This window comes from Fonsecaea multimorphosa, assembly GCF_000836435.1.
Source record: "Fonsecaea multimorphosa CBS 102226 unplaced genomic scaffold supercont1.10, whole genome shotgun sequence".
In the NCBI taxonomy this organism is placed as follows: domain Eukaryota; kingdom Fungi; phylum Ascomycota; class Eurotiomycetes; order Chaetothyriales; family Herpotrichiellaceae; genus Fonsecaea; species Fonsecaea multimorphosa.
Window position 1 is genome coordinate 919,446 of NW_015971644.1, and position 22,176 is coordinate 941,621.

Sequence of the window (22,176 nt, forward strand, 5' to 3'; positions counted from 1 at the left end):
TTCCAGTAGAAAAGGTAGAGAGGCAGTATGCAGGCGCTTTTTCCGGGCTACGCAAGAGATATTGAACAAGTCGACTATATCAAACCACGTTACCCAGTTCCCAATTAGGGCAGATGCTGCAGCCTCATAGAAGAGGGCACGCATATATCAAACATGTCTGAATGCCGAATTACGGGGCCACACGACTCCTGCAACACTTGGTGTGTTTAGAAGACCCAGTTCTGATCCAGTCTGAACATTTCGCGTACCATGTTCCGCTGTCGTGGCCTTTCCGCGGGAGGCAGCCCGAGGTCACGGCAGACCCTATCACCGAGCTTTTGGCGGATATGATATACACATCGTATCCTCTAACCCAGGATATACCTGGTAGCTATTCGACCAATAGGAAAATGTCTACCGAGTGGACCACATCTCTGTAGATGTTAGACACATCGGCGCATTAACAAAACTGCAAACTCGTCCATTAGAGATATGGGCGTAAAGTGATAGGTTGGATGCGAGGATCTGGTCACTCTCAGGCCTTCTTCTCTGTCTGTAGTCCTGTTTATGTCCCGTGTAGGAGCCAGCAAGTACTCACTGCGTACCTAAGGTACTCTGACCATGTTCCAAAGCAAATACAGACCGCGCAGTAGAATCCATCTTGACTGGGACAAGACATCATCACCGCTATGCGTGGCATCCTCACTTGATCCTTTCTTCAGCACTCATTCACGTGGCCGTCTTCCCTCATCATCACTTAGCATCCCCGTCTTCGGCCAACAATATCCTCCATAGGCTGGCCCCTTCTCCCTTTCCACCGCCATGCCCCCCTCTGAAGGACTGCCCCACGACGTTGACCAACACATTCTCCTTTCCCATCTTCTCCAAGAACAATGCCTCTTGGCTCCCTCTAGGGAAGCAACGCTTCCATTCATTCCATATCGCGTAGGCTTCTTGTGCCCAAGCACGGAATGATTCAGCCTCAATAATGGTCGGAGTCAAGATTTCGCGCGAAGGGAATACACCCCATGTCACTGCGTTGACCGTGTTTTCCGGTGAGGAAGACGAGGCCGAAGGAACGGGTCGCTGGTCTGCAAATTGTACAAGAGAGGCTGGATTAGTGTTCTCCTTCTCGGTATCCACCGCCGCCGCCTTCTTTTTTCGAGCTTGATCCCGAGCAATAAGCTCACTGCTTTCAAACACCCCTTCGGCGTCTGTCTTCATCCAACCGAGCACATCACTCCCGTATTTCATCAAACGGGGCCGCAGCTTCTCCTCCCACTCGTCTCGACCACAGAAGAACTCTACAAATGCTTTTTGGAAGACGTACCCTTCTCCCGGAGGTCCCCAGCCGAAGACAGGATCAGATGAAGGCGCGCCATCGACAGCGGGTTGAGAGGCAAGGGTCCAGTAGTTCTGGCTGCTGATGAGGGATAGGAGCTCAGACCGAATCACATCCGTCTCAGCACGTAGCGCACTCGAGTTCCCGGACCCATCGGCTGATGCGGCGCCAGGAGAGGCGAGATCCGGGTCAATATCATCACTCCATGGTACGGCCACTAGATCTCCCAACACATGGCGTCTGAACAGCTTTGTGACGTCCTCTCTGCTCCTCGGATAGCCCCACAGCTTCCTTGCCATGAGCGGACTCACTTTCAGACTTGGCCCATACCCATCAATCTCTCCAAACGCAGGTGAATGAGAGGGCCCCCAGCGACCATTAGGGAAATCGTCCCAGGTTGCTTCGCGACCTAAAGAACCTTGCCCCTCAGATATGAGCAGGCTATGCTTCCGAGTGGGGGAGGCAGCAGGAATGCCAGTGCCGCGGTCTCTTGCTGAATGTTGAGACGTCAGTTTTAGATTTGGATTGGGTTCCAGGCCAGGAGGGTCACTGTCCGAGTCAGGTCGACGAGATTGTGTCCGGGGTTCAGACCTGCCATCCGTTATTACACGGTTGTGGGGCTGTGCATTGACAGAACTTCTCCTTCGCCGTGTGAAGCTAGATGATTGCTGCCCATTTTGGTTTCCGTTCTCCACGGGCCCTGTTGTGACGATAGCCGGAGTCTCTTGCTTGCTGTCGTCAACAACCACATCTGAATCCGATTCTGAGTCTCCGTCTTTGTCTTCAACGCTTCCCTCACTCGAGATCGCGGGGATCAGCCCTGTCCTCTCTAAAATGAATGATACACTCTTCTCCAGGTTCAAGGTGTAGAAATGAAACCCCCTAGGAACAGCTTCTGGCTGCGGCAACGTCTTCATTTCTTCAACGAGCTCCGAAAGGATGTCGACCCCGACCTTTTTTACCGCCTCGTCGTCCGATTTCACACGTTCAATCCGCTGAGAGATTTTCTCGGGCAGTTTCGCGTGGCTGAGTTTGGTGATTCGTTTTATGATTTGGTAGGACTGGATGGGCATCAGGCCGGGGATGATGGGGATCTTGTCGAACAACTTCTTCCCATCCTGGCCAGTGTACCCCCTCAATCTCTTCTCATATGCGGCGTAGGCCTCGATATCGTAGGTGAGCTGTGTCATGATGAAATCGGCGCCAGCCGCGACTTTCTCGGCAAGATATGGTAAATCATGTTCGACACTCTGTTTCCCTTGCTCCGGATGCGATTCATCTGCATGACCCTCTGGATAACCCGCAACACCGACTGCGAAATAGTCGCCGTGTTTTCGCCGGATATATCGAACCAAATCTGCAGCCCACGTAAACTCTTGGTTACTCTCTGTTCCCGAACCGCCACTGCCACTCTCACTCTCGTCTGTGGACGTAGCATCCTTGTATTCTTCCCGAGGTGGATCTCCTCGCAAGGCCAGAATGTTTCTGATCCCAATCTCTTTGGCCTCCTCTAATGCCTCGTCAATCATATGCCTCCTCATGTTGGTACAGGTCAAATGCAGCACGGTCGTGAGCCCAATTTGTCGTTGACATACTTCGGCCAATTCGAGGGACTTTGTAGCTGTAGAGCCGCCTGCGCCCCAGGTCACAGTGACAAACAAAGGGCGTAGGGCTGTGGCCATGCGAGCAAGACGCGCCTGCAAGTTGGAGAAGCCAGAGGATGTCTTGGGAGGGAAAAATTCGAGGGAGAAGTAGTAGGATGAGGGAGGGAGAGAGGATAGGAGCGTGGGCAGACGCTCATCGTGTTCAGAGGCCATGCTGTGTGGTGTCTGTCGTTTCTGGTCACGCTGTCTTGTACCTGGACGATGCTAAGAACCCGTTGGGTGTTGCGAGCCCGTCAATGAGTTTGTCGTGTGCGCGAAACAATGCTTGAGTCACGGGAGATGTCTGTCAATGTTTTGAGGTGGACTTCGGATAGCTCATATTATGTCGTTGATCCCGCATTCATGGCTCCCTCCAGTAGGAAGGTAGACGAGGTCCTTCTCCTGGCGGTGCAGGGGGCTTGATCACACCTGTTGATCTGTGAGTGAGTGAAGTCGTGGAAGAGGACAAGCCAAAAGTTGCCCCGCGACAACATTTTGCCAGAGGCGCGAGTCACCCACCAGTGAATTTTTGAATTTGGTCAATGACGCCAATCGCCCAACTGCCGAGCTGCGCGGCCCCTCGGCGTAGTACCAAAAGTCATATGTACGAGGTAGAGGACATGTTATGCTACGTCTGTACACACAAGAGGACGTCTTGAACGCAGGACACATGGCTTGGAGACAAACAGCGAAACTGGTAGCCATTGTCTCGATCTCAGTCAGGTCTTGTACATAAGTCCATAGGGATGCAGCTATGCCTCCATATTCTAGCCTTGAAACTGCCCACTCCGTGTCCACCATCAAGCCTCCGCTCCACCCTGCTGTTCTATGAGTCGTGATGATGCCGATAGTCCATACAGATGAATCCCCACCGAATATCAGAGTCCCACCATAGTCCCCGATATCAGCTCCAAACACCTCTTTTCGAAAACTCGTCAAACGTGCTAACCCTCAGTGTCGGTAATGGTTATTGACAGCTAGTTTTCCCCTCCCGCACAAACGCCAGGAATTCATATCCATCTTCAACTCGGTCCGTCTCCGTTGATAAAGTCGTCAAAGTGTTTCGAGACATTCTCTCCATCCTCCAAGTCCGCATGGTCGTTTACCGAGTCATTGCTCGCCGTCCGAATCATATCAAGTGCCTCACTTGCGTGGCTGGCCTCTTGTTCCAGACTTGGCACAGGATCGTTACTCGTGTCCGCATCTGGATTCGTCATGTCTATAAACATATTGTCGTATTCACCTCCTCCAGACGGAGAGACCTCTCTTGCAGAGTTGGGCGCACTGGCAGATGCATTGGCAAGTCCACTTCGTATGTCGTCGTCGGCATCCAGACCCAACCCAGTCCCCGGTCGAAACATGGGAAATGATGGGTCGTGGTTTCGCCCTTCTGAATTATCTCCTCCGAATGTAGGCATCATCGGATCCCTCAACTCTTCATGTGGTGCTTCCCTGGTGGGGCTGAACAATGACGGCGAGTTGGGTGAAAAGGGAGAAGCTCGACGTTCGGCAAAGGATGACCCGGACATGAACCCAGGTTCAAACGTCCTATTGGGTCCTGTATGCTCGTTTGAACCTTGCCTCTGCATGGAAGATGAGCCTTCTGCACTTCCACCGTTCTGACCAGGACTCGCAGCGGAGCCCGGAGCTGATGGTGATTGCGTCGAAGGCTTCGGAAGCAGAGGTCCAGTAACAAAGGATTCCTGCGTCTTTCTCCGCACATAGGTCTTGGTCCGTAAGTGCGGTGGAAGATCCTCGGGTTTCTCGACTCCCAGCTCCTTCATCAGCTTCTGCTGCTTGGTCGGTCGGGGCTTTCGTGTCGACAAACTCTGGTCCAGAATAGGCGGTGGTTCGGGAGCAATGGGTTGCCATTTGTGCAGCTCCTGCCGCAGGACATTGGTCTCATAGGCCAGAAGAACTTCTGCGCCCTCAATCTTGCGCAGGTAGAACAGCATTTCTGGCATCTCCTCAATTGTCCTACAAAGTTGACTGCCAGTTGTGTATCGCATGAGAAACTCGCGAAATGCCTGCGCCTTGTCGATTATTCGCCTGAGCAGCTCTTCTTCCTCCGGTTGAAAGGGAAGATCCTGGATTTCATCTTGCCATGCTTGTAGATCTTCGAGTTTTGGTCGGGCTGCATCGCGAGGGATCTTGACTCGCCAATCGCAGATAGGACAGGTAAACATCTCGCATTCCTTGACCTTTCCTCTGGCAAGCTTGAGGCATTTTGCATGGTACCTAAAGAGGCATTAGTCGGACCTTGATAAACAGGCAACGCCACTCACCAGTCATGACAAATCTCGCACTCGATCATGAGCCCTGCCTCGGGTTGACGACAGATACAGAAAACAGGCTTTTCTTCATCACCGAGCGCGCCCTTCTCCTGGCCCTCAACGGGCGTGGCTTCTCGGGACGCGGGCTCAACCGGGGGCCTGAATGTGTCATTCAGGTCGAAGCAGAAATTGTTCTTCTCCTCCACAAATTTCATATGTTGTTCGAGAATGTGGAGCGGAGCGTTCGCCTTGCCGAAGAGCTTTTTGCCCCTTCTCATCCAATCTTCATGTCTTCGCAATTCTTTCTCCAAATCGGAAGCGCCGTGGGGTTTTCCGTTCAGGTCCTCAAAGCTCTTGACGACATCCCTTACATGCGCATACATTGGGCGCTTGCGCAAATCTGGATCATGGCTTCGTTCGACCAAGGTGATTATCTGGCGTTTAGCCTCGCGATTCTTGGCTAGAATGACATCCATCTGCTCCAAGGTCTCCTTATTGACAGGGAAAACCTGATTCTGCACTTGGGAATGCAGCGATTCCAGCTGTGGATAGTGCACATCCTCGGCTGCCATGACTTCTTTTGCTTTGATCTCCCAGAACTCACCTTGTCTCACCACTTCCGTCAAGAACAAGATTTCTGGCATCTGAGGTGAGATCTCCAGTTCTGCAGCACGCTTGAGAAGCTCTTTGCAGTCATCAAGTGTCTTCGACTGCACGTCTTTTTGAACCTGTCGAACCTCTTCGAGCCAGTGAGTGCGCGCGTAAACTTGCTCTAAGTTTGTAAGTTCAGGCATAGCGGCCATGAACCCGCGGCCTTCCTCGAGTAGACCTTCCAATTCATCGGACGCCGCTTGGTGCTGGCCCGTGAGAATGCGGTTCACGTTCGCCCGCCATTCGTCGACAACGGTGACCTTTTCTTTCAAGCTTTCGAGCTGAGGTGCACTGAACCCGAGCAGATCTCCATCTTCAATCAACTCTTTCATGCGTTCCACAGTGAGCTGAGGCTCGGTTTCCTTGTCCTCTGGCTTACCGCTCCGGAGGGAAGATCGACGCCAAGCCTTCTCATTCTTTCGTCTGTTTTGCTGCTTTCTGGTGAGGTACAGGTTCGCCTCTTCCACCCATTGGTCGCACTTCTTGACAAAATCCGCCAGATCGTCCAAACCCTTCAAGGTATGTGGGATCTTCTCACCCTCCGATAGCAGCGTGTGCATTGACTTGAGCGCAGGCCGAGCATCATTTGCCAGCAGAGCCTCTACCTTTGCCTCCCAAGCTTCAGGTACGTTGGCTTTGTCCACCACTTTCTGAACGATATTGCTCAGCTCCTGATTGGTATAGCGGACCAGAAGACTATGGTTGGGCCCCCTCAATCTTTCACTGGGAGAGTCAGAGCAGCAATCAGACACTTCGGGATGCAGGAGACAAGCGACTTTGCCGCTGCGGTGGCACCTGAACTGCGAAAGGAACGAAAACGCTTTACAATAGCAGCACTGATACTCATCCTCTTCAAGCTCGGCGTTTTCTATCTTGATGATGAGGCCACAAGATTCCGACGGCTCAGGAGCCAATGTGTCGAACGTACAGTCGTCGTGGGGGAATTGCCGCTTGTGAAGTGTCACAAAACTTTGACGTTCGGCCAATTCCCGGGCTCGAGTTCGCTCAAGCGCAGGTCCAAGCCACTTTGCAGTCTTGATTGTAGTATCTGAAGCAGCGGCTGTGAAGAGAAGCTCGTCATGCGAAAAGCAGGGTTGACGGCGGAACTCCTGCAGTCGCTGCACACCCGCCTCGCCGAACGGTTCCCAATCGGCAGGCGCAAAATTAACCGCTTCGTTGAAATTGAAGCCATGATTGAACCCTGCATGGTAAGCTTGAGGAAAAGTGATAACGAATTGACCTGCGCGTTGGTCGAGTGCGTAAACCTCAACTCCAGCCTTTCTCAGCTGATGTGGTGGAAGAATCGTGACCAATTGAAAGAGTAAATCAGGCTGGGTCTCGAACAATTCCGGTACTGCCTTTCGCATTGCATCTTCGAAACGATACGCGTCCTTTCCAGGGATGCCGTACCACGTCTTGGTCGCTCCAAAGTGCTGATAGTTTGCTGAATATGCATAGTGATCTTCATTGTGCCAGCAGAAAGTCGAGAAGCACATGCCCACATACAGCCACGGCACTGTCATTCCAGAAATATCACCCTTAATGTGTCTGAACAGCGATTCTTCGAGGAAGGGCATGACATTCAGGTTCCACGGATCTTTGGAATACGGGTTGAGCGGATTTTTCTCCACTGTCGGAAACCCGCTGCCATGAGTTGTCGAGTGAATGTCAGCACCGTACTCAACCTCGACTGACTCGGTGATGTCTTCGACTAGTCTCCAGAACTCACGTTCGACATCGTCCTCGGTCGGCTTCTTTGGCGTATTTGAAACAGGGTCGAAGGGCATCCGAGCGGAAAAGTAGTGCTCTTTGAAGTTGTTGGCCTTTTCTTGAAATTGCTTCAGAGAGTAGACGCTTCCTTCTTCGAAACCATAGTCGTTCGTCCCAACGAGGCATTTTGAACAGTGCCAGTCATATTCGGGCACGTGGCTCAAGGGAGGGTCGACACAATGCTTGTGGTAGCCCGTATCGCAGCTATCACAAACAAGGATGCTCTCCTTGTTATCTGACTTGCCGCACTTCTCACATTTCTCGCCATGCCTCCGCGGTGCCGTTTTAGTGCGCACTTGGGGGGTTGTCGGGCGCATTGCAGGAATATGGTTGCCTGGAATAGTGGGCATGCCATCCTTCTTAGGCCTCTTGCTCCGCCTGCCATTTGCAGCATCCCCTTCGCCATCGAGTCCCTCCGAGCCGGACTCACCATTAAGGCTATCGTGGCTTAAGGCCCTCTTCAGCGGATTCGGTGTCCCATTCGGCATTGGGTGACCAGATGTATGTATTGTCGTGATTGTCGGCCCATTAATGGCGGGAAAGGATGGAGCCGGACTTTGACTTGATGACGGCATGCCGTTGACTTCCTTCTTGACGGCAGGAGGTGGGAGGGTATTGATGGCGGTGAAACCTGAAGGGTTGTTCACTGCGGTGAAGCCACTGTTGACCGCAGTGAAGCCGGACGATGATGCTGGTCTGGGTGGAGCGGCGGCAGGTGCTGGGGGTACGAGTGGCTGCTGTTGCGATGGGCCAGGAGAATTCTGGATTTGGGGAGTCAGAGGCCTTGCCGGCTGGGGTTTTGGAGAATCTGTTGCCATAGCAGGTGGAGCAGATTGTGATGGAGGTGGGTGAGTGATCATAGGCTGATGGGGCAGAGCCGAGGGCGAGTACGCTCCGCCATGTTCGCTATCGAGCTGCTGCTGAACGCCAGGTTTGGCGTATTTCAGCCATTCCTCATAGGGATGTAGCCATCGTTGATAGGAATTCTTCAGGGATGTGGATAGTGATGACATTATCTTTCCACTGTATCCCAAATCTCTCCCAATCTCAGCCCACTTCTTGTCCTTGCAGACCCGTTCGAAGCCACCTCGGACTTCGACAGCTTTCTTGAGTTTATAAAGGTCCAGCGGACGCTTGTCGACCGAGGGAAAACGATTGAGATGTGCACCATACTGTTTGTGGAACTTGGCCAGTTGGTCTAGGTAGTTGAGATTTGTGCGGTTCCCTATGAGACAAGTAAGAATAGATAATCACACGGGACCATGAGAAAGCCCACCTCCTTCGACCAGATTGATCTCCTGGCGCCGAGTGCGAAAATGGAAGCGCTAGGGCACGTTAGCAACACTCCTCCAGCCGATATTTCACAAGTGCTCACCTCTGTGTCTATGGCGAAATCCGGATTCCAGTTGTCTGGCGGGATTATCTTGCAAATTCCGTACTTGCTGGCCTTTTCTGAAATACTGCGAATATACTCCATCGGATCACGAAATTCTACCTCCGTGGGCCGGAAAGTCGGCGCTTCTGGGAGGTCATGGAGTCTCCTTCTTGCTGGGGGATCGCGACTGTAGACATGGCCCTTGCGCTCGACGGTTCGCAAATCAAGAGGTGGTGCACGGCGGGCACTGTAGGGAAACGAGGGCGTGGCCATAGTGGGAGCAGGGGCACCATTCATTCTCGAAGCGGTTGATGATGGCTTCACAGTCGCAGCCTGTGGTGCGACACCACCGGTTGAAGGTGGAGCGACCATGACTGCGACAAGTGGGAAAGCCCGTTCGAGCTGCGGGATATGCTTATTCGGATAAATCGTAATTGTACAGGGAGGATTCGGAGGACCGTCGAGTCTAAAGGATCTGATCTCGGGGGCGAGCGTAGATGGGAGCTTTTTGAATGAATTGATATTGATATCGAACAGTTGAAAAAAGAGGAAAACGAGCGGCAGTGCGGGTTAACAGGTGAGTTTGCCTCTGGGCAGCCTTGTAGAGGGACAGAGAATGGATCGCGGGTCTAGCCTTGAACTCTGAGCTTGAGGGACGGCATGCTAAGTGCCAGCAGAGCACTCTGAGACGCAGTCGCTCACATGCGGAGTGTGAAGGTGTCTCTGGTTGACAGAGTACAATGTTGTGGTGTGAGAGTTATGAGAGTTGTGAGAGGAGGAATATAGGTCGAGAGAGCAAGTACCAAGTGCAGGTGGATAGATGGGGATCGTCGGGCAAGCGCGAGAGAGAATCAAGCAGAGGCACCAGAGGCTCACCACTGCAGGCGAGGCACTGGCAGGCTAGTAGGCTAGCAGGCTACTCCAAGGGCGAAGAGCTGGGGCCCGACTCGATTGGCTGCTGCGCTTCCTGTGTAGGTATGTTTGGTGGCTCGGTGGCTCGGAGGCTTCAAGTTGTTCAATCGGCCCAAACTTGCCAATCCTCTTGGCATTTTGTTCCCCCATCCAACTATCGTCACGTGACGGCTTCCTCCCGCTTTTGTCAACAAGACCGCGCCATGAGATCCTTAGGTACTAGGTACGCACTACTGACCGTTGACCTGCGCATGTTCTCAATATCGTAACGAGACCATCCATCAACTTAGCTTACGTTGCACACACACCATATTCATCAGTCCAAGCCTCTTGTTTGTTTACGGCGCTGCTCTGTATTGGCCGACGACCAGTTGCCACCAATCATGAGCCATTAGGCACCATCCTTATCTCCTCCATGCCCCCAAGCGCCACGCGTGGATTAGCGACACGTCGACATGGCCTCCGACTAATTCAAGATTGAAAAATGGACATCAAGCCCATTCCCGCCTTCTACTGCTGTTACCTCCTCCGCTCCACTGTGCGGCACTCAAGCCTCTACATCGGTTCCTCGCCAGACCCAGCACGTCGCCTCGCTCAGCACAATGGTCGAGTTCAAGGCGGCGCCGTGCGCACTTCTCGCGCCACCCTTCGTCCCTGGGAAATGGCCTGTATCGTCGCCGGGTTTCCCTCCAACATTGCAGCTTTGCAATTTGAATGGGCATGGCATAATGCACACTTGACCCGCCATATTTCCCCAGAGCAGCGCTTGTCTTTTGCCACGACCCGGACCAAAACCTCTAGGACCGGGAAAGTCACCAAGAGACCTGGGCGACCCAGAACTTCGATGATTGACAAGTTATCAAATCTTCATTTATTACTGCGAGCGCCCTATTTCTCCAAGTGGCCGCTTCAGGTCCGCTTCTTTAGTGAAGACGTGTATCGTTCGTGGTCAACCTGGTGCGGCCGCGTCGACACTCAAATCAGACCGGAAATTAGAGTGCATTTTGACCCGGCAGAACCCAGGGCTCAACCGCCAGAAGAGGTGGAGTTCACTTCTGCTCAGCCTCAGCCGGTCCAGAGGAAGAGAAAAGCTGATTTAATCGGAAAGGGCGGTGTTGAAGGTGTCGATCCAACATACGCTCGACTCAAAAGTGTCTTTGAAAAGAGCCAATTTCTTCTCGATGAAGACGATGAGCAGAAGTGTTCGGTATGCGCAGAGGTGATCGATCTCCGTAAGAGCATTTTCGTCGTTTGTCACACGCACGATTGTCCTGGCATGTCCCATATTAGATGTCTAGCCGACAAGTCCCTGAACGAAACCCAATCAGCTTTGTCAATGGTCCCAGAAAGTGCGACATGTCCAAGCTGTCATCAGGAGCATGCTTGGTTGGAATTGATGCAGCAGGTCACCCTTCGAAACAGGGGTGAGAAGGAGGTTAAAAAGCTCATGGGCAAGAAGTCTAAGACCACGGCGTCGGCGGCCGCAGAGATGATGGAGACCGAAAGCGAAGAAGAAGATGGTCCTTCGGAAAGTGAAGAAGAAGAAGCGCTTACCGCCAGACGAGTAGTCGCTGAAGAGGCTGAGCTGAGCTCTGACGATGGTGGTGATGACGAAGACAGGATGTCCCTTGCATCCGTAGACTCCTTCACAAGTATGGCGTCCAACGTATCCAGTGGGCTAGCAGTTAAGCCTCCCGCTGGCACGGAAGAACCGAAGAGACTCCAAATAGTCATAGAAGATAGCGAAGATGAAGGATGACGTTGCCAACCCCAACTGCATCCATGTCTTGTTGCTCAGGACCTTTTGTCGAGCAACGAGCCTAATTTCAGCAGGTCGTCAGGCGTGAGAGCCTCATCCACAGACGACGCTTGGACAATCGACAGGACTTCGGCGGCGACCTCGTCCATCGTTCTGCCAGCGTCAACTTGATGAATAGCTATCCCGTCAAGTCTGGCGAACAATTCCTTGAACAGAGTCCGAACACGGGCTTGCATTCCTTCTTGCTCGTACCGCTCCGCGCCGTAGCCGCCACGTTTGGCAGCGTCAGCGGAAGAAATGTCCAAAAAGAACACCAAATCCGGTTTCAAAAGGCCGATTTCGGGCGCCCACGCCCATTCAAGCGATAATTCCGGGTTCTGTTTCGCAGCCGAATAGACGGCTCCGGAGAAAGAATATCGGTCGACTATCACGGCGACACCAGACAGAAGCGCAAGGCGAATTGTTTTGATCGCTTCCCACCTGTTGGCACTGAAGATCAAGTGGATAGCATGGTCGTCTTGCTGAGCTTGACCCGTCAAGTAGCTATTGATCATCTGGCCCGTAGGCGTAGATCGATCTACCCGTCGGAAAGTCAGCGGATGAGGTCTTTATGCGAATGATCTTTGGATTGCACAGACCCGGGAACTTGACGGAGCGGACCTGCAGGCCTTGCGATTGGAAATGCTCCAAAAGGCGTTGGCACTGGCTGGACTTCCCAGAGCGATCAAGACCTTCAACGACAATGAGTCTCCCTCTTTTCGACATGGTAGTAGCAAGCTTTGACTGGCAGTCACTGATTTGTACGGCTGCAGCGATCTGCTCCACAGAGGTATGAGAAGAATGAGGTATAGAATGCCAGGAAGTTCAGATGGAGACTTTCGTCTGGTGAGGCTATCGTACACTTCGCAGTGGTGGTTGTGCTCCGCACTACTGACTCTACGGCCGAGGTCAGGCGATGCAAATGTCATTTCCATCCCCTCGCCGCATTCACGTCTACAAAATCTATCAGCGAGTAGCCGACAAGCCACCACAAACAATGCCACCACAAACAATGCCACCATAAACAATGCCACCATGGAGCCTGTAACTTGCGCTTCACTGGCTCAGCCACCGGACGAAATGCTCAAGTTCGTCCTTCAGCAGGCGTATACACCGGAGTGCGCTGCCAGACTAGGCCACTTGACTCTTCGTGGACGAAATCCGATCTCAACACCGCACTATGTTGTCCCAACTTCTCGAGGCGTGGTCCCTCACGTATCGCAGGATAATCTGCAGAAGCACACAAATATTTCCGCCGTCTATGTGCCCTTGGAAGACTGTACGTTCCCCACTTTCAGCCTCAAGCTGGATTGCTGACTTGTGCGGCTTACAGTTGGTGGATAGTCATTGAGAAGTCGCACGCAAATGCACCGCTATACGATACGCCGGTACAGCTTGGGGAGTCTCCATTACGGCGGTATATTGGTCTGCCCGACAGGTGTCTGTCCATATTCGGCCTGCGCAGAGTCCCAAACATTCCTTGTCCGGCGCACAACACAAATTCGTCCGTAGCGATTTCAACGTCAGTGGGATTCAGGTTCCTCGAAGTCGAGCAGTATCACGAGGCGATTAGAAGGTTAAAAGCCGACATTTCGACCAGCGTACCTGATTTGATCGGCACAAAGGACGCGAGCGCCAAGAGGATAGAAAAGAGTGTGGACAGGACACATGCATGGTTGCGAGATTTCGTGGAGAGTAAAGAGGAAGACGAAGGGTTTCCCTTCTTTGCGGCAATACCGCCTCACGAATCACAACTTCTGTCCTTGTATCTGTCCGATCTGAAGGACGAATACAATTCTCACATATCGGGCCTGTGCGTCTATTCGCCCTCGACGGTGGTTGGGTTGCCAGAAGCGCTCCGAACTATACCGACGATATGCCTCACTGACCCGTCGTCACCACAGGCAGTACTCGCAGCAATTCACGTGGGAGTCGATCTCTTGACGGTGCCTTTCGTCACACAGTCCTCGGAGCACGGAATTGCCTTGACATTCACCTTTCCAGGCTCTTCAGACACTCCCAATCAACCTCTCGGAATCGATCTCTGGTCCGCCGCCCACGCGACTGACCTCTCGCCCTTGACTCTCAATTGCACCTGTTACACGTGCACACGCCATCATCGGGCGTACGTGCACCATCTCCTCCAAGCGAACGAGATGCTCGCCTGGACGCTCCTGCAAATCCACAATTTTGCCGTCATTGATGCCTTCTTCTCTGCCGTGCGCCAAAGCATCAAGGACCTGTCATTCGAAGACGACACGAGGACATTCAGTCGTGCGTATGAATCCGACTTGCCGGAACGGACTGGCCAGGGACCGAGGATGAGAGGGTACCAGATGAAGAGCGTCGGGGGAGGTGAAGCGAAAAAGAATCCCAAGGCGTATGGGAAGTTGGATGACCAGATGCAGAAACTTGCAGAGGCAGAGAGCGGTGTCGCTACGCCAGACGGGGATGCAGATGATATTGAAGCACATGGGTTGGCGAAGAAGATGGAATGAACAGGCTTTCCTCCTTAAAGGCATTCATGCATATGAACCCCAATACACGCAGAAGATTTGGACCGGCTCGGTAGGTGGCGCAGATTGAATCCGCGTCCGGAGTAGATTAGAGATCTCTCACCGCCTCCCTTAACAGAGGTCCAACCTGTTTGCGACTCTTACTCGTGTCTCCTATCCACCAGATCCTCCACTCGCCCTTCTCGCCAAACTTTCTCGTAAGCCCCTCCGTGAGTCTTCTTGCCTGTTCACTGCCACCACTGCTATCGCCATCGGCGGCCGCCCAGTTGGACAATTGCAGCTCGTCGCGGCTCTTCTCCTCAAACGCGTCGACAGCACCCCTGGCGTCTTCGTCCAGCACCACCACGGCGACTTCTTTCCTCCCGTCGCCCGTACGCGTCAGCAGGCAAAACACGCCCAATTGTCGGGCGGGGGAGGTGGCGAAGGTGGCGATCTCGGCGAGAAAGGCGTCGACGCCGTCGTCCCCGTCGCCTTTCTGATCTGCGGCCGTGTGAGAAACGAGCCAGGAAAGCGGCTTCACTAGGCTGGAAATGCCGATGTTGATTTCCTTGCTTCCGCGGCCACTGGAGGTACGCTCTGTCCAGGCCTTGTAGTCGCGATCAAACACCTCTTGCATGGTCAGCAGGTCGAGGGAGTTTGCCTTTGCGGTGGCGATGGAGGAGAAGAAAGCGTCGCGGTCCCAGTCGGCTGCCTTTGGGCCAGATTGTGCTCTCTCCGGAGTCTCTGTCCGTGCAGTGCTTGAGGCGATGGCCGATTCCAGAAAGCGCACGACTTCCCGGTCCGTGTCGGAGCACTTGTCGCCCTTGGCCCTCAGGTTCCAGGTGTCGATCAGGATCGGGGCGAGGGCGAGCTTGGATATCTGCTGCAGCATCTCCGCATCGACTTCTGGAGAGCTCGAAACGTCTGCTCCCGACTGATGGTGCTGGGTCGAGGACGAGGAAGAAGGAGAAGAAGGCCACAGCCCGCGCTCGCGAAGGTGCGTGACCACGAGGCTGGTGCAGCTCCCTATCCCCGTCGTGACGATCCTGGGATCTGCGTCCCGAGGAATGTAGTCTTCGTCGACGTGGTGGTCGATGCAAGCAGTGACATTGAATCTAGCCGCTATGGCTTGGTCCGAGACACCTGGTATTGCCGGGGCGTTGTGGTCGACTAGGAAGAGCGGTTGCCTCTCGTTCGTTGCATCCGGGTTTCCGGAGTCGACAAAGAGTTTGTGTAGCGCCGATCCCTCGTCGGTCTTGATGTCGCCGATGGTGATGAGTTCCTTTAATGCATCAGTCTTGCCCTGCTCCCGGCCTTCCTTGCCGACGGTCTCAGGCGACTCCCCCAGCGCCAATCGCATAGCGACTCCGAATTCGGGCCGGAGTCTCCATAGGTCACTTGCCCTCACGGACGGGAGATTCAAGATAGGTATGTAAGTGGGTTTGTTAGCATGGGTCGCATTACCGTTTCCAGCAGCCAGGTTGTAGCAAAAAGACGTCACCACGGCGGAGACGAAGCTGTCCAGGTCCGCCGAGGGATTGCCCATTACAAGTACAGGTTTCTGTGATATGCCTTTGAAGGCCTGTGAAGACTTTGAAGATGCGCCGCTGCTACTGAGGACCAGACTCCTCATACTCGAGAAGTATGTTGTCAGTGACCGCATTTCACGATCGCCGTTCGTGTGAGCCTCTCCCGCACGAAGACCGGACATTGGGGGAGATTTCCTCTAGCGCAGATGAAACTAGGAGATGATAGAGGTATAGAATGAGGATGCAAGATGAGCTCGGAGCAACCAGCCGTATCCAACTGCAGCGAGTGTCCTGCGTGATTCTGAAGGAACACAGTGAACGCTGCAAGGCGGGACCAAGAAAAAGCAAACTCACAGCCTCGTCGTCGATCGTGACGTAAGGCTGTGCGACGAAATACCAATTCCCAGTCCAGCGCGGGGAAGCCTTAGCCTATGGTACCTACTAGTAGGTACTTCTGATCCAGTGATCATACGACAGAGGTAAGCCTACCTGGGTACCTAGGTAGGTATGGATCGAGTCTCCTCCACGGAGTTTGATCTATGGTATCCGCCTGCACTATTCCCAATTCATGCCCGTACTCGGATTTGTTGTCAGCGAGATGCATCAGTCTAGCCAGAGTTGTCAATATTGACCAAGTGGTCCTGGAGTAACCTGATATTGGCCCACGAAAGGCGGTGCAGTATGATTACTGGCTCGCGCGTTCCAACACTCCGAGTCCATTCCCGCCAGGGCAAGCAACTCGTGTGCTTCGGGCTTTTCTATTCATCCGTCTGTGGCTCCTCTGCTTACCTCTCTCGGTCATTGGGAGCGAGCAACGGATAGTTCAACTCTGCCAGCGATACTAACATGAGAGAAATACCTTTGTCCCCACTGTCCAGCAAGTTATAGGAGACATGGGTCGGTATTTACGGCCGCACGATGGCGACCCGGCTTTTCAGTCTGATGTAGTAAATTCCCGGCAAGTTGTGAAAAGCACAGGACCATATAAAGGTCTAGAAGGCCCCCTCGAGACTATTTTTCTCCTGTCAGCCAACACGGAAAAGAGTCACGTCTTCAATAACTCAACCAGACATTTCGAAACGGCATATACATCCAACTTGAGAGACAACAGAAGATATGCAGTGGCTTGTGAGTGGTTGCAGCACAGGCTTAGGCCTCGAGATCGCACGAGCTGCTCTTAAAGCTGGCCAGAAATGCATCGCCACGTCCCGCACTCCAGCCAGCTCTCCTGATGCGGTCGAGGATATTGAGAAACTCGGCGGCGTTTGGGCGAAGTTGGACGTATCCAGTCCCAGCCTTGAAAGCGATATCGACGAGATTGTCAAAATACACGGAGCCGTAGATGTGGTGGTAAACAATGCCGGGTACGCCGATGGCGGGCCTCTGGAGACAATGGAGTAAGTCGCCTTTGATTCCACCTCCACCGCAGCCCGGCACTCGCGAAAGAAGATAGCTGATCGCCATACCCGTCAAACAGCCTTGACAAGGCCCGCCAGATGTTTGAGACGAACTTGTGGGGACCCATCCGTATCATCCAAGCGCTCGTCCCATCCATGAGAAGCCGACACTCCGGAGTTATTGTCAATATCTCCAGTGCAACCTACTGGAATGCCCCTCCTGGGGCCGCTATGTATGCCGCGTCCAAGTTTGCGATCGAGGGCATGTCCGAGGCGTTGGCTACTGAGTTGTCGCCCTTCGATATCAGGGTGTTGATCGCTGAGCCCGGCGCCATGAAGACTAGCTTCTACGACCTGAAGAAGATGAAGATGCCGCCCATCTCAGATGCTTATAAGGGCACTGTCACAGAGTACGTGTTGCAGGCCATTGCAGGTCTGAATGACGGAGCGCGGCAGGACCCGAAGAAGACTGCTGAGGCGATTGTGAAGGAAGTGTTAGAGCCTTCGTCGGACTCCATGACTTTGAGAATGCCACTAGGAAAGGAGTCTCTTGGGGGAATGAGGAAGAGAGCAGAGCAATATGTTAAGATAGCCGATGGCACAGAAGAAGTGGCCGTGGCTTGCGATTTCTGATGTAAGTCGCCGTCGATGGAGGTCGAGGCATGAGGGACATGTTTTAGACAAGACGATGTTGTACCATGAAGGTTGCAGCTTTCCCCCATTTGAAGCCTTCACTTCCTGTCACAGGAGAAGTTCGGTTGAGGCTGATGGGGTCGGCTGTCGGTGCATATTGTCAGTTCCGGCTCCCTTGTTGCCTTTTGCTTGCTGAGCTCTGCAGATCGTCTCCCAGCCAAAAGCGCTTAACGCATAATTGCTCACGCTGCTCCCGTCGAAATACTTCGCTATCCGTTTGCCTCCGAGCAACATCAACATCGTGAAAGTAAAGAGGAAGAGAACGCTCAAGGGATCGTCTTCAACCGGTGTCAACTCCTCTGTTGAGTTCGCATACTCACCAAGGCCAAGTAGGGCGTTGAAGACCTCGGCAAGTAATGCTAACCTTCCACCCTCTACGGCTTTCATAGCAGCGAGGACGAATTGATGTGTGATGATGTTCTCTTCACCACATACAGGTCTCGGTGGAATATGTCTGATAATTTCCGAGCTTCGCATGTGAGAAGTTGATATGCTGAGTATTGAGTCGACGAGATCAACACCGGCTTCGAGAGCATTCATCGGCTCCGTAATTCGGGGGTTCACGTCGATATAACACGGTATACCCTCCACGAGAATTGCATCCATCGACAGGGCCGCATCGTACTTCAAGAATGCACCAAGCTTCACCAGATCATCCTCGAACACAGGAAGTGGAAGGGATGTCTTTTTGGCGGCCCCTCCAGAAGGGCCTTCCCGAGCGCGTAGGCATGCATGCCAGGTCAATAGTCTACCATGCGAGAACACCCCTTGTACCATAACAAGCGGTCCCGCCAGCGCTTTTTGGAGGAGGACTCGACCGTTGTTCCTAAAAGCGCCGCGGTCTTCAAATTCCCGACCAACACGGGCCAGATCATCAACCGTCTTTGCATATCTGACACCTTTACTGGCCGTGCCGATGGGAGTCTTGATATAGGCAGGCAATATGTCAGTCATGGCTTTCAACTCGTCAGTTGAGCCCACAGATATGCTTTCTGGTTGACGCAGTGAAGCTGATGGAGGGTGTGGGAGGCCGAGATCTTGTCTATAACGCGACTGACAGCTTCAAAAGATGGTACAGCGATATTCACTCCCAGACTCCGTATCTGGTCGACCTCAGCTGAGAGAACAGCAACTTGCTCCTGCGTGCAGATCACGGTCTTGATCCTTTCTTCGGTTATGATCTGGAGCGCAGAACGGAGCCATTTGTAGGGATCTGGTCCGAACTGCGGCACAAGATGTGTCTTTTTGACCCACCCTGTGACCTTCGTAAGGGAAAATCCAGGTGCACAAAGGGTGTGCACTTCATCCCCGTTGCGACCAAGGATCGTTGCCACTTGTCTGGATGTCAAGCTCGATCCATCAGTGAGGAGGACCTTCATGATGTCTCAGAAAGAGTTCAGACTGGGTTGACCGTAAGCAGAAGAAGCATTGCAGTGATACGCTATTGATTATATCACCCTTTTGGATGTCTTCCCATCTTCAAAGGATGGCATGACATTCTGCAACGTGGTCTGATTGTTGCAGTCCACCCGCCGACTTCTGCCCAAAAGGCCTTTCCATAATCAGTTGTTCGCGTCTGCGATATTAGACTATTGTGATGCACTTGTCATCTCCATGGCCATTCGCAAATGAGGCTGTCGTTTGTCTCTCTTGGGTCCATCTTCTTTACAACAAGGAGCTAGATGTAGCTCGTTTGTTCCGCCGAGAGTCGAGCAGCCTGAAATTGCCGAAGGTGAACCGAACATACGTCCAGATACGATTAGTGAAAGCACGAGTCAATGCCCATGTTAAAGCGGCGCAATTCTCCCCCTGAAACGAGTCGTCAGCCAAGATTTCAACTGCGGACGCGAAATGTGGCCCCTTTTCGGGAATTTTGGATCAGACTCGCGTGCCATTGCGTTTGTATCCTCTATTCCTCCTCGCCAGCACTAATATTTCAACAAACATGCGGCTGCATTCCATTTTACTCAGCCTGCTGGCACTGGCTGTCGTTGAGGTGTACAGCACCGCTCTCACATATAAACTCAACGCCAACGAAAAGGCGTGCTTTTTCAGCAATGTCGAGCGACAAGGCGCCAAAGTCGCATTCTATTTTGCTGTATGATCCCGTCTGGGTCTCTCTGTATGCGATCCGCTGACATATTTTGTGAAGGTTCAATCCGGAGGCTCCTTCGACATCGACTACGAGGTGTTCGGGCCCAACGACAAGAAGATTATGAGTGGAGAAAAGGAGAGACAGGGAGACTTTGTCTTTACCGCGCAGACTGCGGGCGAGTACCGCGTCTGCTTTAACAATGAGATGTCTACATTCGTAGACAAGATGGTCGATTTTGAGGTCGCTGTACGTTGCCTCCCTGATGTCTTCATCTCCTTACAATCAAACATCTGACGGATCGGGATGATGCAGGTCGAAGACGAATCCAAATCCGCCCTCCTCCCCCAGAAAGCCGGGTCAACACCTGAACAAACCTCCGCACTAGAAGATCTGGTTTTCAAGATTAGCGGGCAGCTCAGCACAGTCAGCAGAATGCAGAAGTACTTTCGTACCCGAGAGAACCGCAACTTTAGCACAGTCAGGAGCACGGAACAGAGAATCTTCAATTTCAGTCTGATTGAGGTCGGCATGATGGTCGGTATGGCTGGACTACAGGTTTTGGTGGTCAGGTTTTTCTTCCAGGGAGCGAGGAAAGGTGAGTTCTCTCCTGGTGATTTGAAATATTTCAGAGGAGCTAATGTGTTGGACGTCTGCAGGCTATGTATAAATTACTGTATCAATGCTGCTGGTTACGTAGCCCACGACATGATATCGTGTCACGGCGCGGCACGGATGATTTTGACGAGGATAACAAGGTCATAGACATCAACGCTCGAGGAGTCTTGGGATTTGTGTCAGGTGTCAGACTTGACCACGGCGCTCCTCGCTGCAAGGGTGGTGCGAGACGTCATCCGACATGCTAGGCGATTGGAAAGTGACCTCGAAGACAGCTTTCGACAGAAGTCACTAATTCCTCCTCTCCCGCGGTTCGCCATCGTGGTGGCAGCGAATCCCTCCTCAGCTATCTCGACCTATTCATCTTTCCATCATTCCTCAGACTGCTATTACCTCTTCTCCTTTCTCTCCTTTGTTCATTCTGCTTTCTCCCGATCAGGTCGGACTTCTAGGAGGATCCTGTTGCTTTACCACCCTGGAAGTCATCACCTTTACTTCTAGGTACAGATGGTTTGATACAATGTCGATGGTGAGGTCCACCTCCTCGGCGGCATTGGTGCTGGACCTTCCGAACTTATCGGCCTACATCCCCCAATCATCCTATGCTCTGGGCTGGGCAAGGCAGGCTGGAATGTTATGTCCTGGTGTCCTGGCATGTTAAAAGATCTGGCGGATGGATGCAATAGCTGTCGCGTGGGAACATTTCCTTGGTCGACGGACGGGCTTTGCCAATCTTGGTTCTTTGTTCCTCGTCAAGTATGCAAGGATTCTAGGTGGAGCTGAGATGTATAACTTCTCGTCTACCATCTAGGCTGAACTCCGCCGACACAACGGTGACCGGGCACATGTGAACTTATGAATGAAGCAGGGACGAAGAGGCCATGGAGTGAATCGGGTCACGCTGTGGTCACCATCACAACCAAGCCGCCCCCAATCTACCCTGTTCGTGTATCATCAGGCTAAACTGCTCTGTGGATCGATTCGCCCTTGGGCAATCCGCGGCAATCTCCCGCTACATATCCACCTAGCTGCATACTGCATGGACTTTTCTATATATATATTCTTGATATACGATCGCCTGTCTTTTCGGTTTCTTCACTTTCGATAACCACACGCACAAATTCCCCCTTGCACATGCCAGCGAGAAAAACGCAAGGAGACCTGCCTACAACTGGGCCGGGAAACGGGTCAATGCATAGCCTTGCTTTTCTTGCTCACTCTTGCCAAGCAAACCTTCAGCCCCTAAACCATCTAGCGATGTCGACGGCGTCGGACTCCTTTGCGCGAGCCAGATCCTATTTTCGGGCCGGCCATCGCGATGTGTGTAATTGTCAATGCTACTATTGGCGATAGGCGCAGTCCGAGGTGTTTCGACAAGCTCGGGCCCGAAGAAAAGGGCTTTCTGTTGTCCTTTGGCAGCTACACGGCCGCGCACAGTTGCGCACGGGAGCGTGCGTCTTTCAAACGGGCGGCTGATGGGGGGCCTTTCTTGTGAATCCGGAAGCCATGGGAGCCTGCACAATACACGGCTGTGGGACTACATATTACGACGCCGACAGGCCCGCAAGGTGAGGCTGACAGTAACGCTGGTTAGAAAGCCATTCGAACA

General features: G+C 52.9%; 10 protein-coding genes across 10 annotated transcripts; 4 read left to right on the forward strand and 6 right to left on the reverse strand.

The window, feature by feature from the left end:
- Positions 1-732: 732 nt before the first annotated feature.
- Positions 733-3,138, reverse strand: Z520_05917 (uncharacterized protein; the record flags this gene model as incomplete). The annotated part of the gene is made up of 1 exon (XM_016776420.1): positions 733-3,138. One exon carries the CDS (start codon positions 3,136-3,138, stop codon positions 733-735), a length of 2,406 nt encoding a protein of 801 aa, XP_016632739.1.
- Positions 3,139-3,986: 848 nt separating this feature from the next.
- Z520_05918 (uncharacterized protein) lies at positions 3,987-9,405 on the reverse strand (the record flags this gene model as incomplete). Its single annotated transcript, XM_016776421.1, has 4 exons — positions 3,987-5,202; positions 5,250-8,883; positions 8,935-8,983; positions 9,034-9,405. The coding sequence occupies 4 exons, from the start codon at positions 9,403-9,405 to the stop codon at positions 3,987-3,989; spliced, it is 5,271 nt and encodes a 1,756-aa protein (XP_016632740.1).
- A 1,024-nt stretch (positions 9,406-10,429) lies between these two features.
- Positions 10,430-11,704, forward strand: Z520_05919 (uncharacterized protein; the record flags this gene model as incomplete). The annotated part of the gene is made up of 1 exon (XM_016776422.1): positions 10,430-11,704. One exon carries the CDS (start codon positions 10,430-10,432, stop codon positions 11,702-11,704), a length of 1,275 nt encoding a protein of 424 aa, XP_016632741.1.
- A 35-nt stretch (positions 11,705-11,739) lies between these two features.
- Positions 11,740-12,469, reverse strand: Z520_05920 (uncharacterized protein; the record flags this gene model as incomplete). Its single annotated transcript, XM_016776423.1, has 2 exons — positions 11,740-12,281; positions 12,343-12,469. The coding sequence occupies 2 exons, from the start codon at positions 12,467-12,469 to the stop codon at positions 11,740-11,742; spliced, it is 669 nt and encodes a 222-aa protein (XP_016632742.1).
- Positions 12,470-12,778: 309 nt separating this feature from the next.
- On the forward strand, positions 12,779-14,241 carry Z520_05921 (uncharacterized protein; the record flags this gene model as incomplete). Its single annotated transcript, XM_016776424.1, has 2 exons — positions 12,779-13,022; positions 13,088-14,241. 2 exons carry the CDS (start codon positions 12,779-12,781, stop codon positions 14,239-14,241), a joined length of 1,398 nt encoding a protein of 465 aa, XP_016632743.1.
- Positions 14,242-14,347: 106 nt separating this feature from the next.
- On the reverse strand, positions 14,348-15,949 carry Z520_05922 (uncharacterized protein; the record flags this gene model as incomplete). The annotated part of the gene is made up of 1 exon (XM_016776425.1): positions 14,348-15,949. One exon carries the CDS (start codon positions 15,947-15,949, stop codon positions 14,348-14,350), a length of 1,602 nt encoding a protein of 533 aa, XP_016632744.1.
- A 934-nt stretch (positions 15,950-16,883) lies between these two features.
- Z520_05923 (uncharacterized protein) lies at positions 16,884-17,797 on the forward strand (the record flags this gene model as incomplete). Its single annotated transcript, XM_016776426.1, has 2 exons — positions 16,884-17,164; positions 17,245-17,797. 2 exons carry the CDS (start codon positions 16,884-16,886, stop codon positions 17,795-17,797), a joined length of 834 nt encoding a protein of 277 aa, XP_016632745.1.
- A 108-nt stretch (positions 17,798-17,905) lies between these two features.
- On the reverse strand, positions 17,906-18,811 carry Z520_05924 (uncharacterized protein; the record flags this gene model as incomplete). The annotated part of the gene is made up of 1 exon (XM_016776427.1): positions 17,906-18,811. The coding sequence occupies one exon, from the start codon at positions 18,809-18,811 to the stop codon at positions 17,906-17,908; it is 906 nt and encodes a 301-aa protein (XP_016632746.1).
- A 5-nt stretch (positions 18,812-18,816) lies between these two features.
- On the reverse strand, positions 18,817-19,236 carry Z520_05925 (uncharacterized protein; the record flags this gene model as incomplete). Its single annotated transcript, XM_016776428.1, has 1 exon — positions 18,817-19,236. One exon carries the CDS (start codon positions 19,234-19,236, stop codon positions 18,817-18,819), a length of 420 nt encoding a protein of 139 aa, XP_016632747.1.
- A 566-nt stretch (positions 19,237-19,802) lies between these two features.
- Positions 19,803-20,619, forward strand: Z520_05926 (uncharacterized protein; the record flags this gene model as incomplete). The annotated part of the gene is made up of 4 exons (XM_016776429.1): positions 19,803-19,955; positions 20,010-20,198; positions 20,265-20,547; positions 20,609-20,619. 4 exons carry the CDS (start codon positions 19,803-19,805, stop codon positions 20,617-20,619), a joined length of 636 nt encoding a protein of 211 aa, XP_016632748.1.
- Between the last annotated feature and the right edge of the window lie 1,557 nt (positions 20,620-22,176).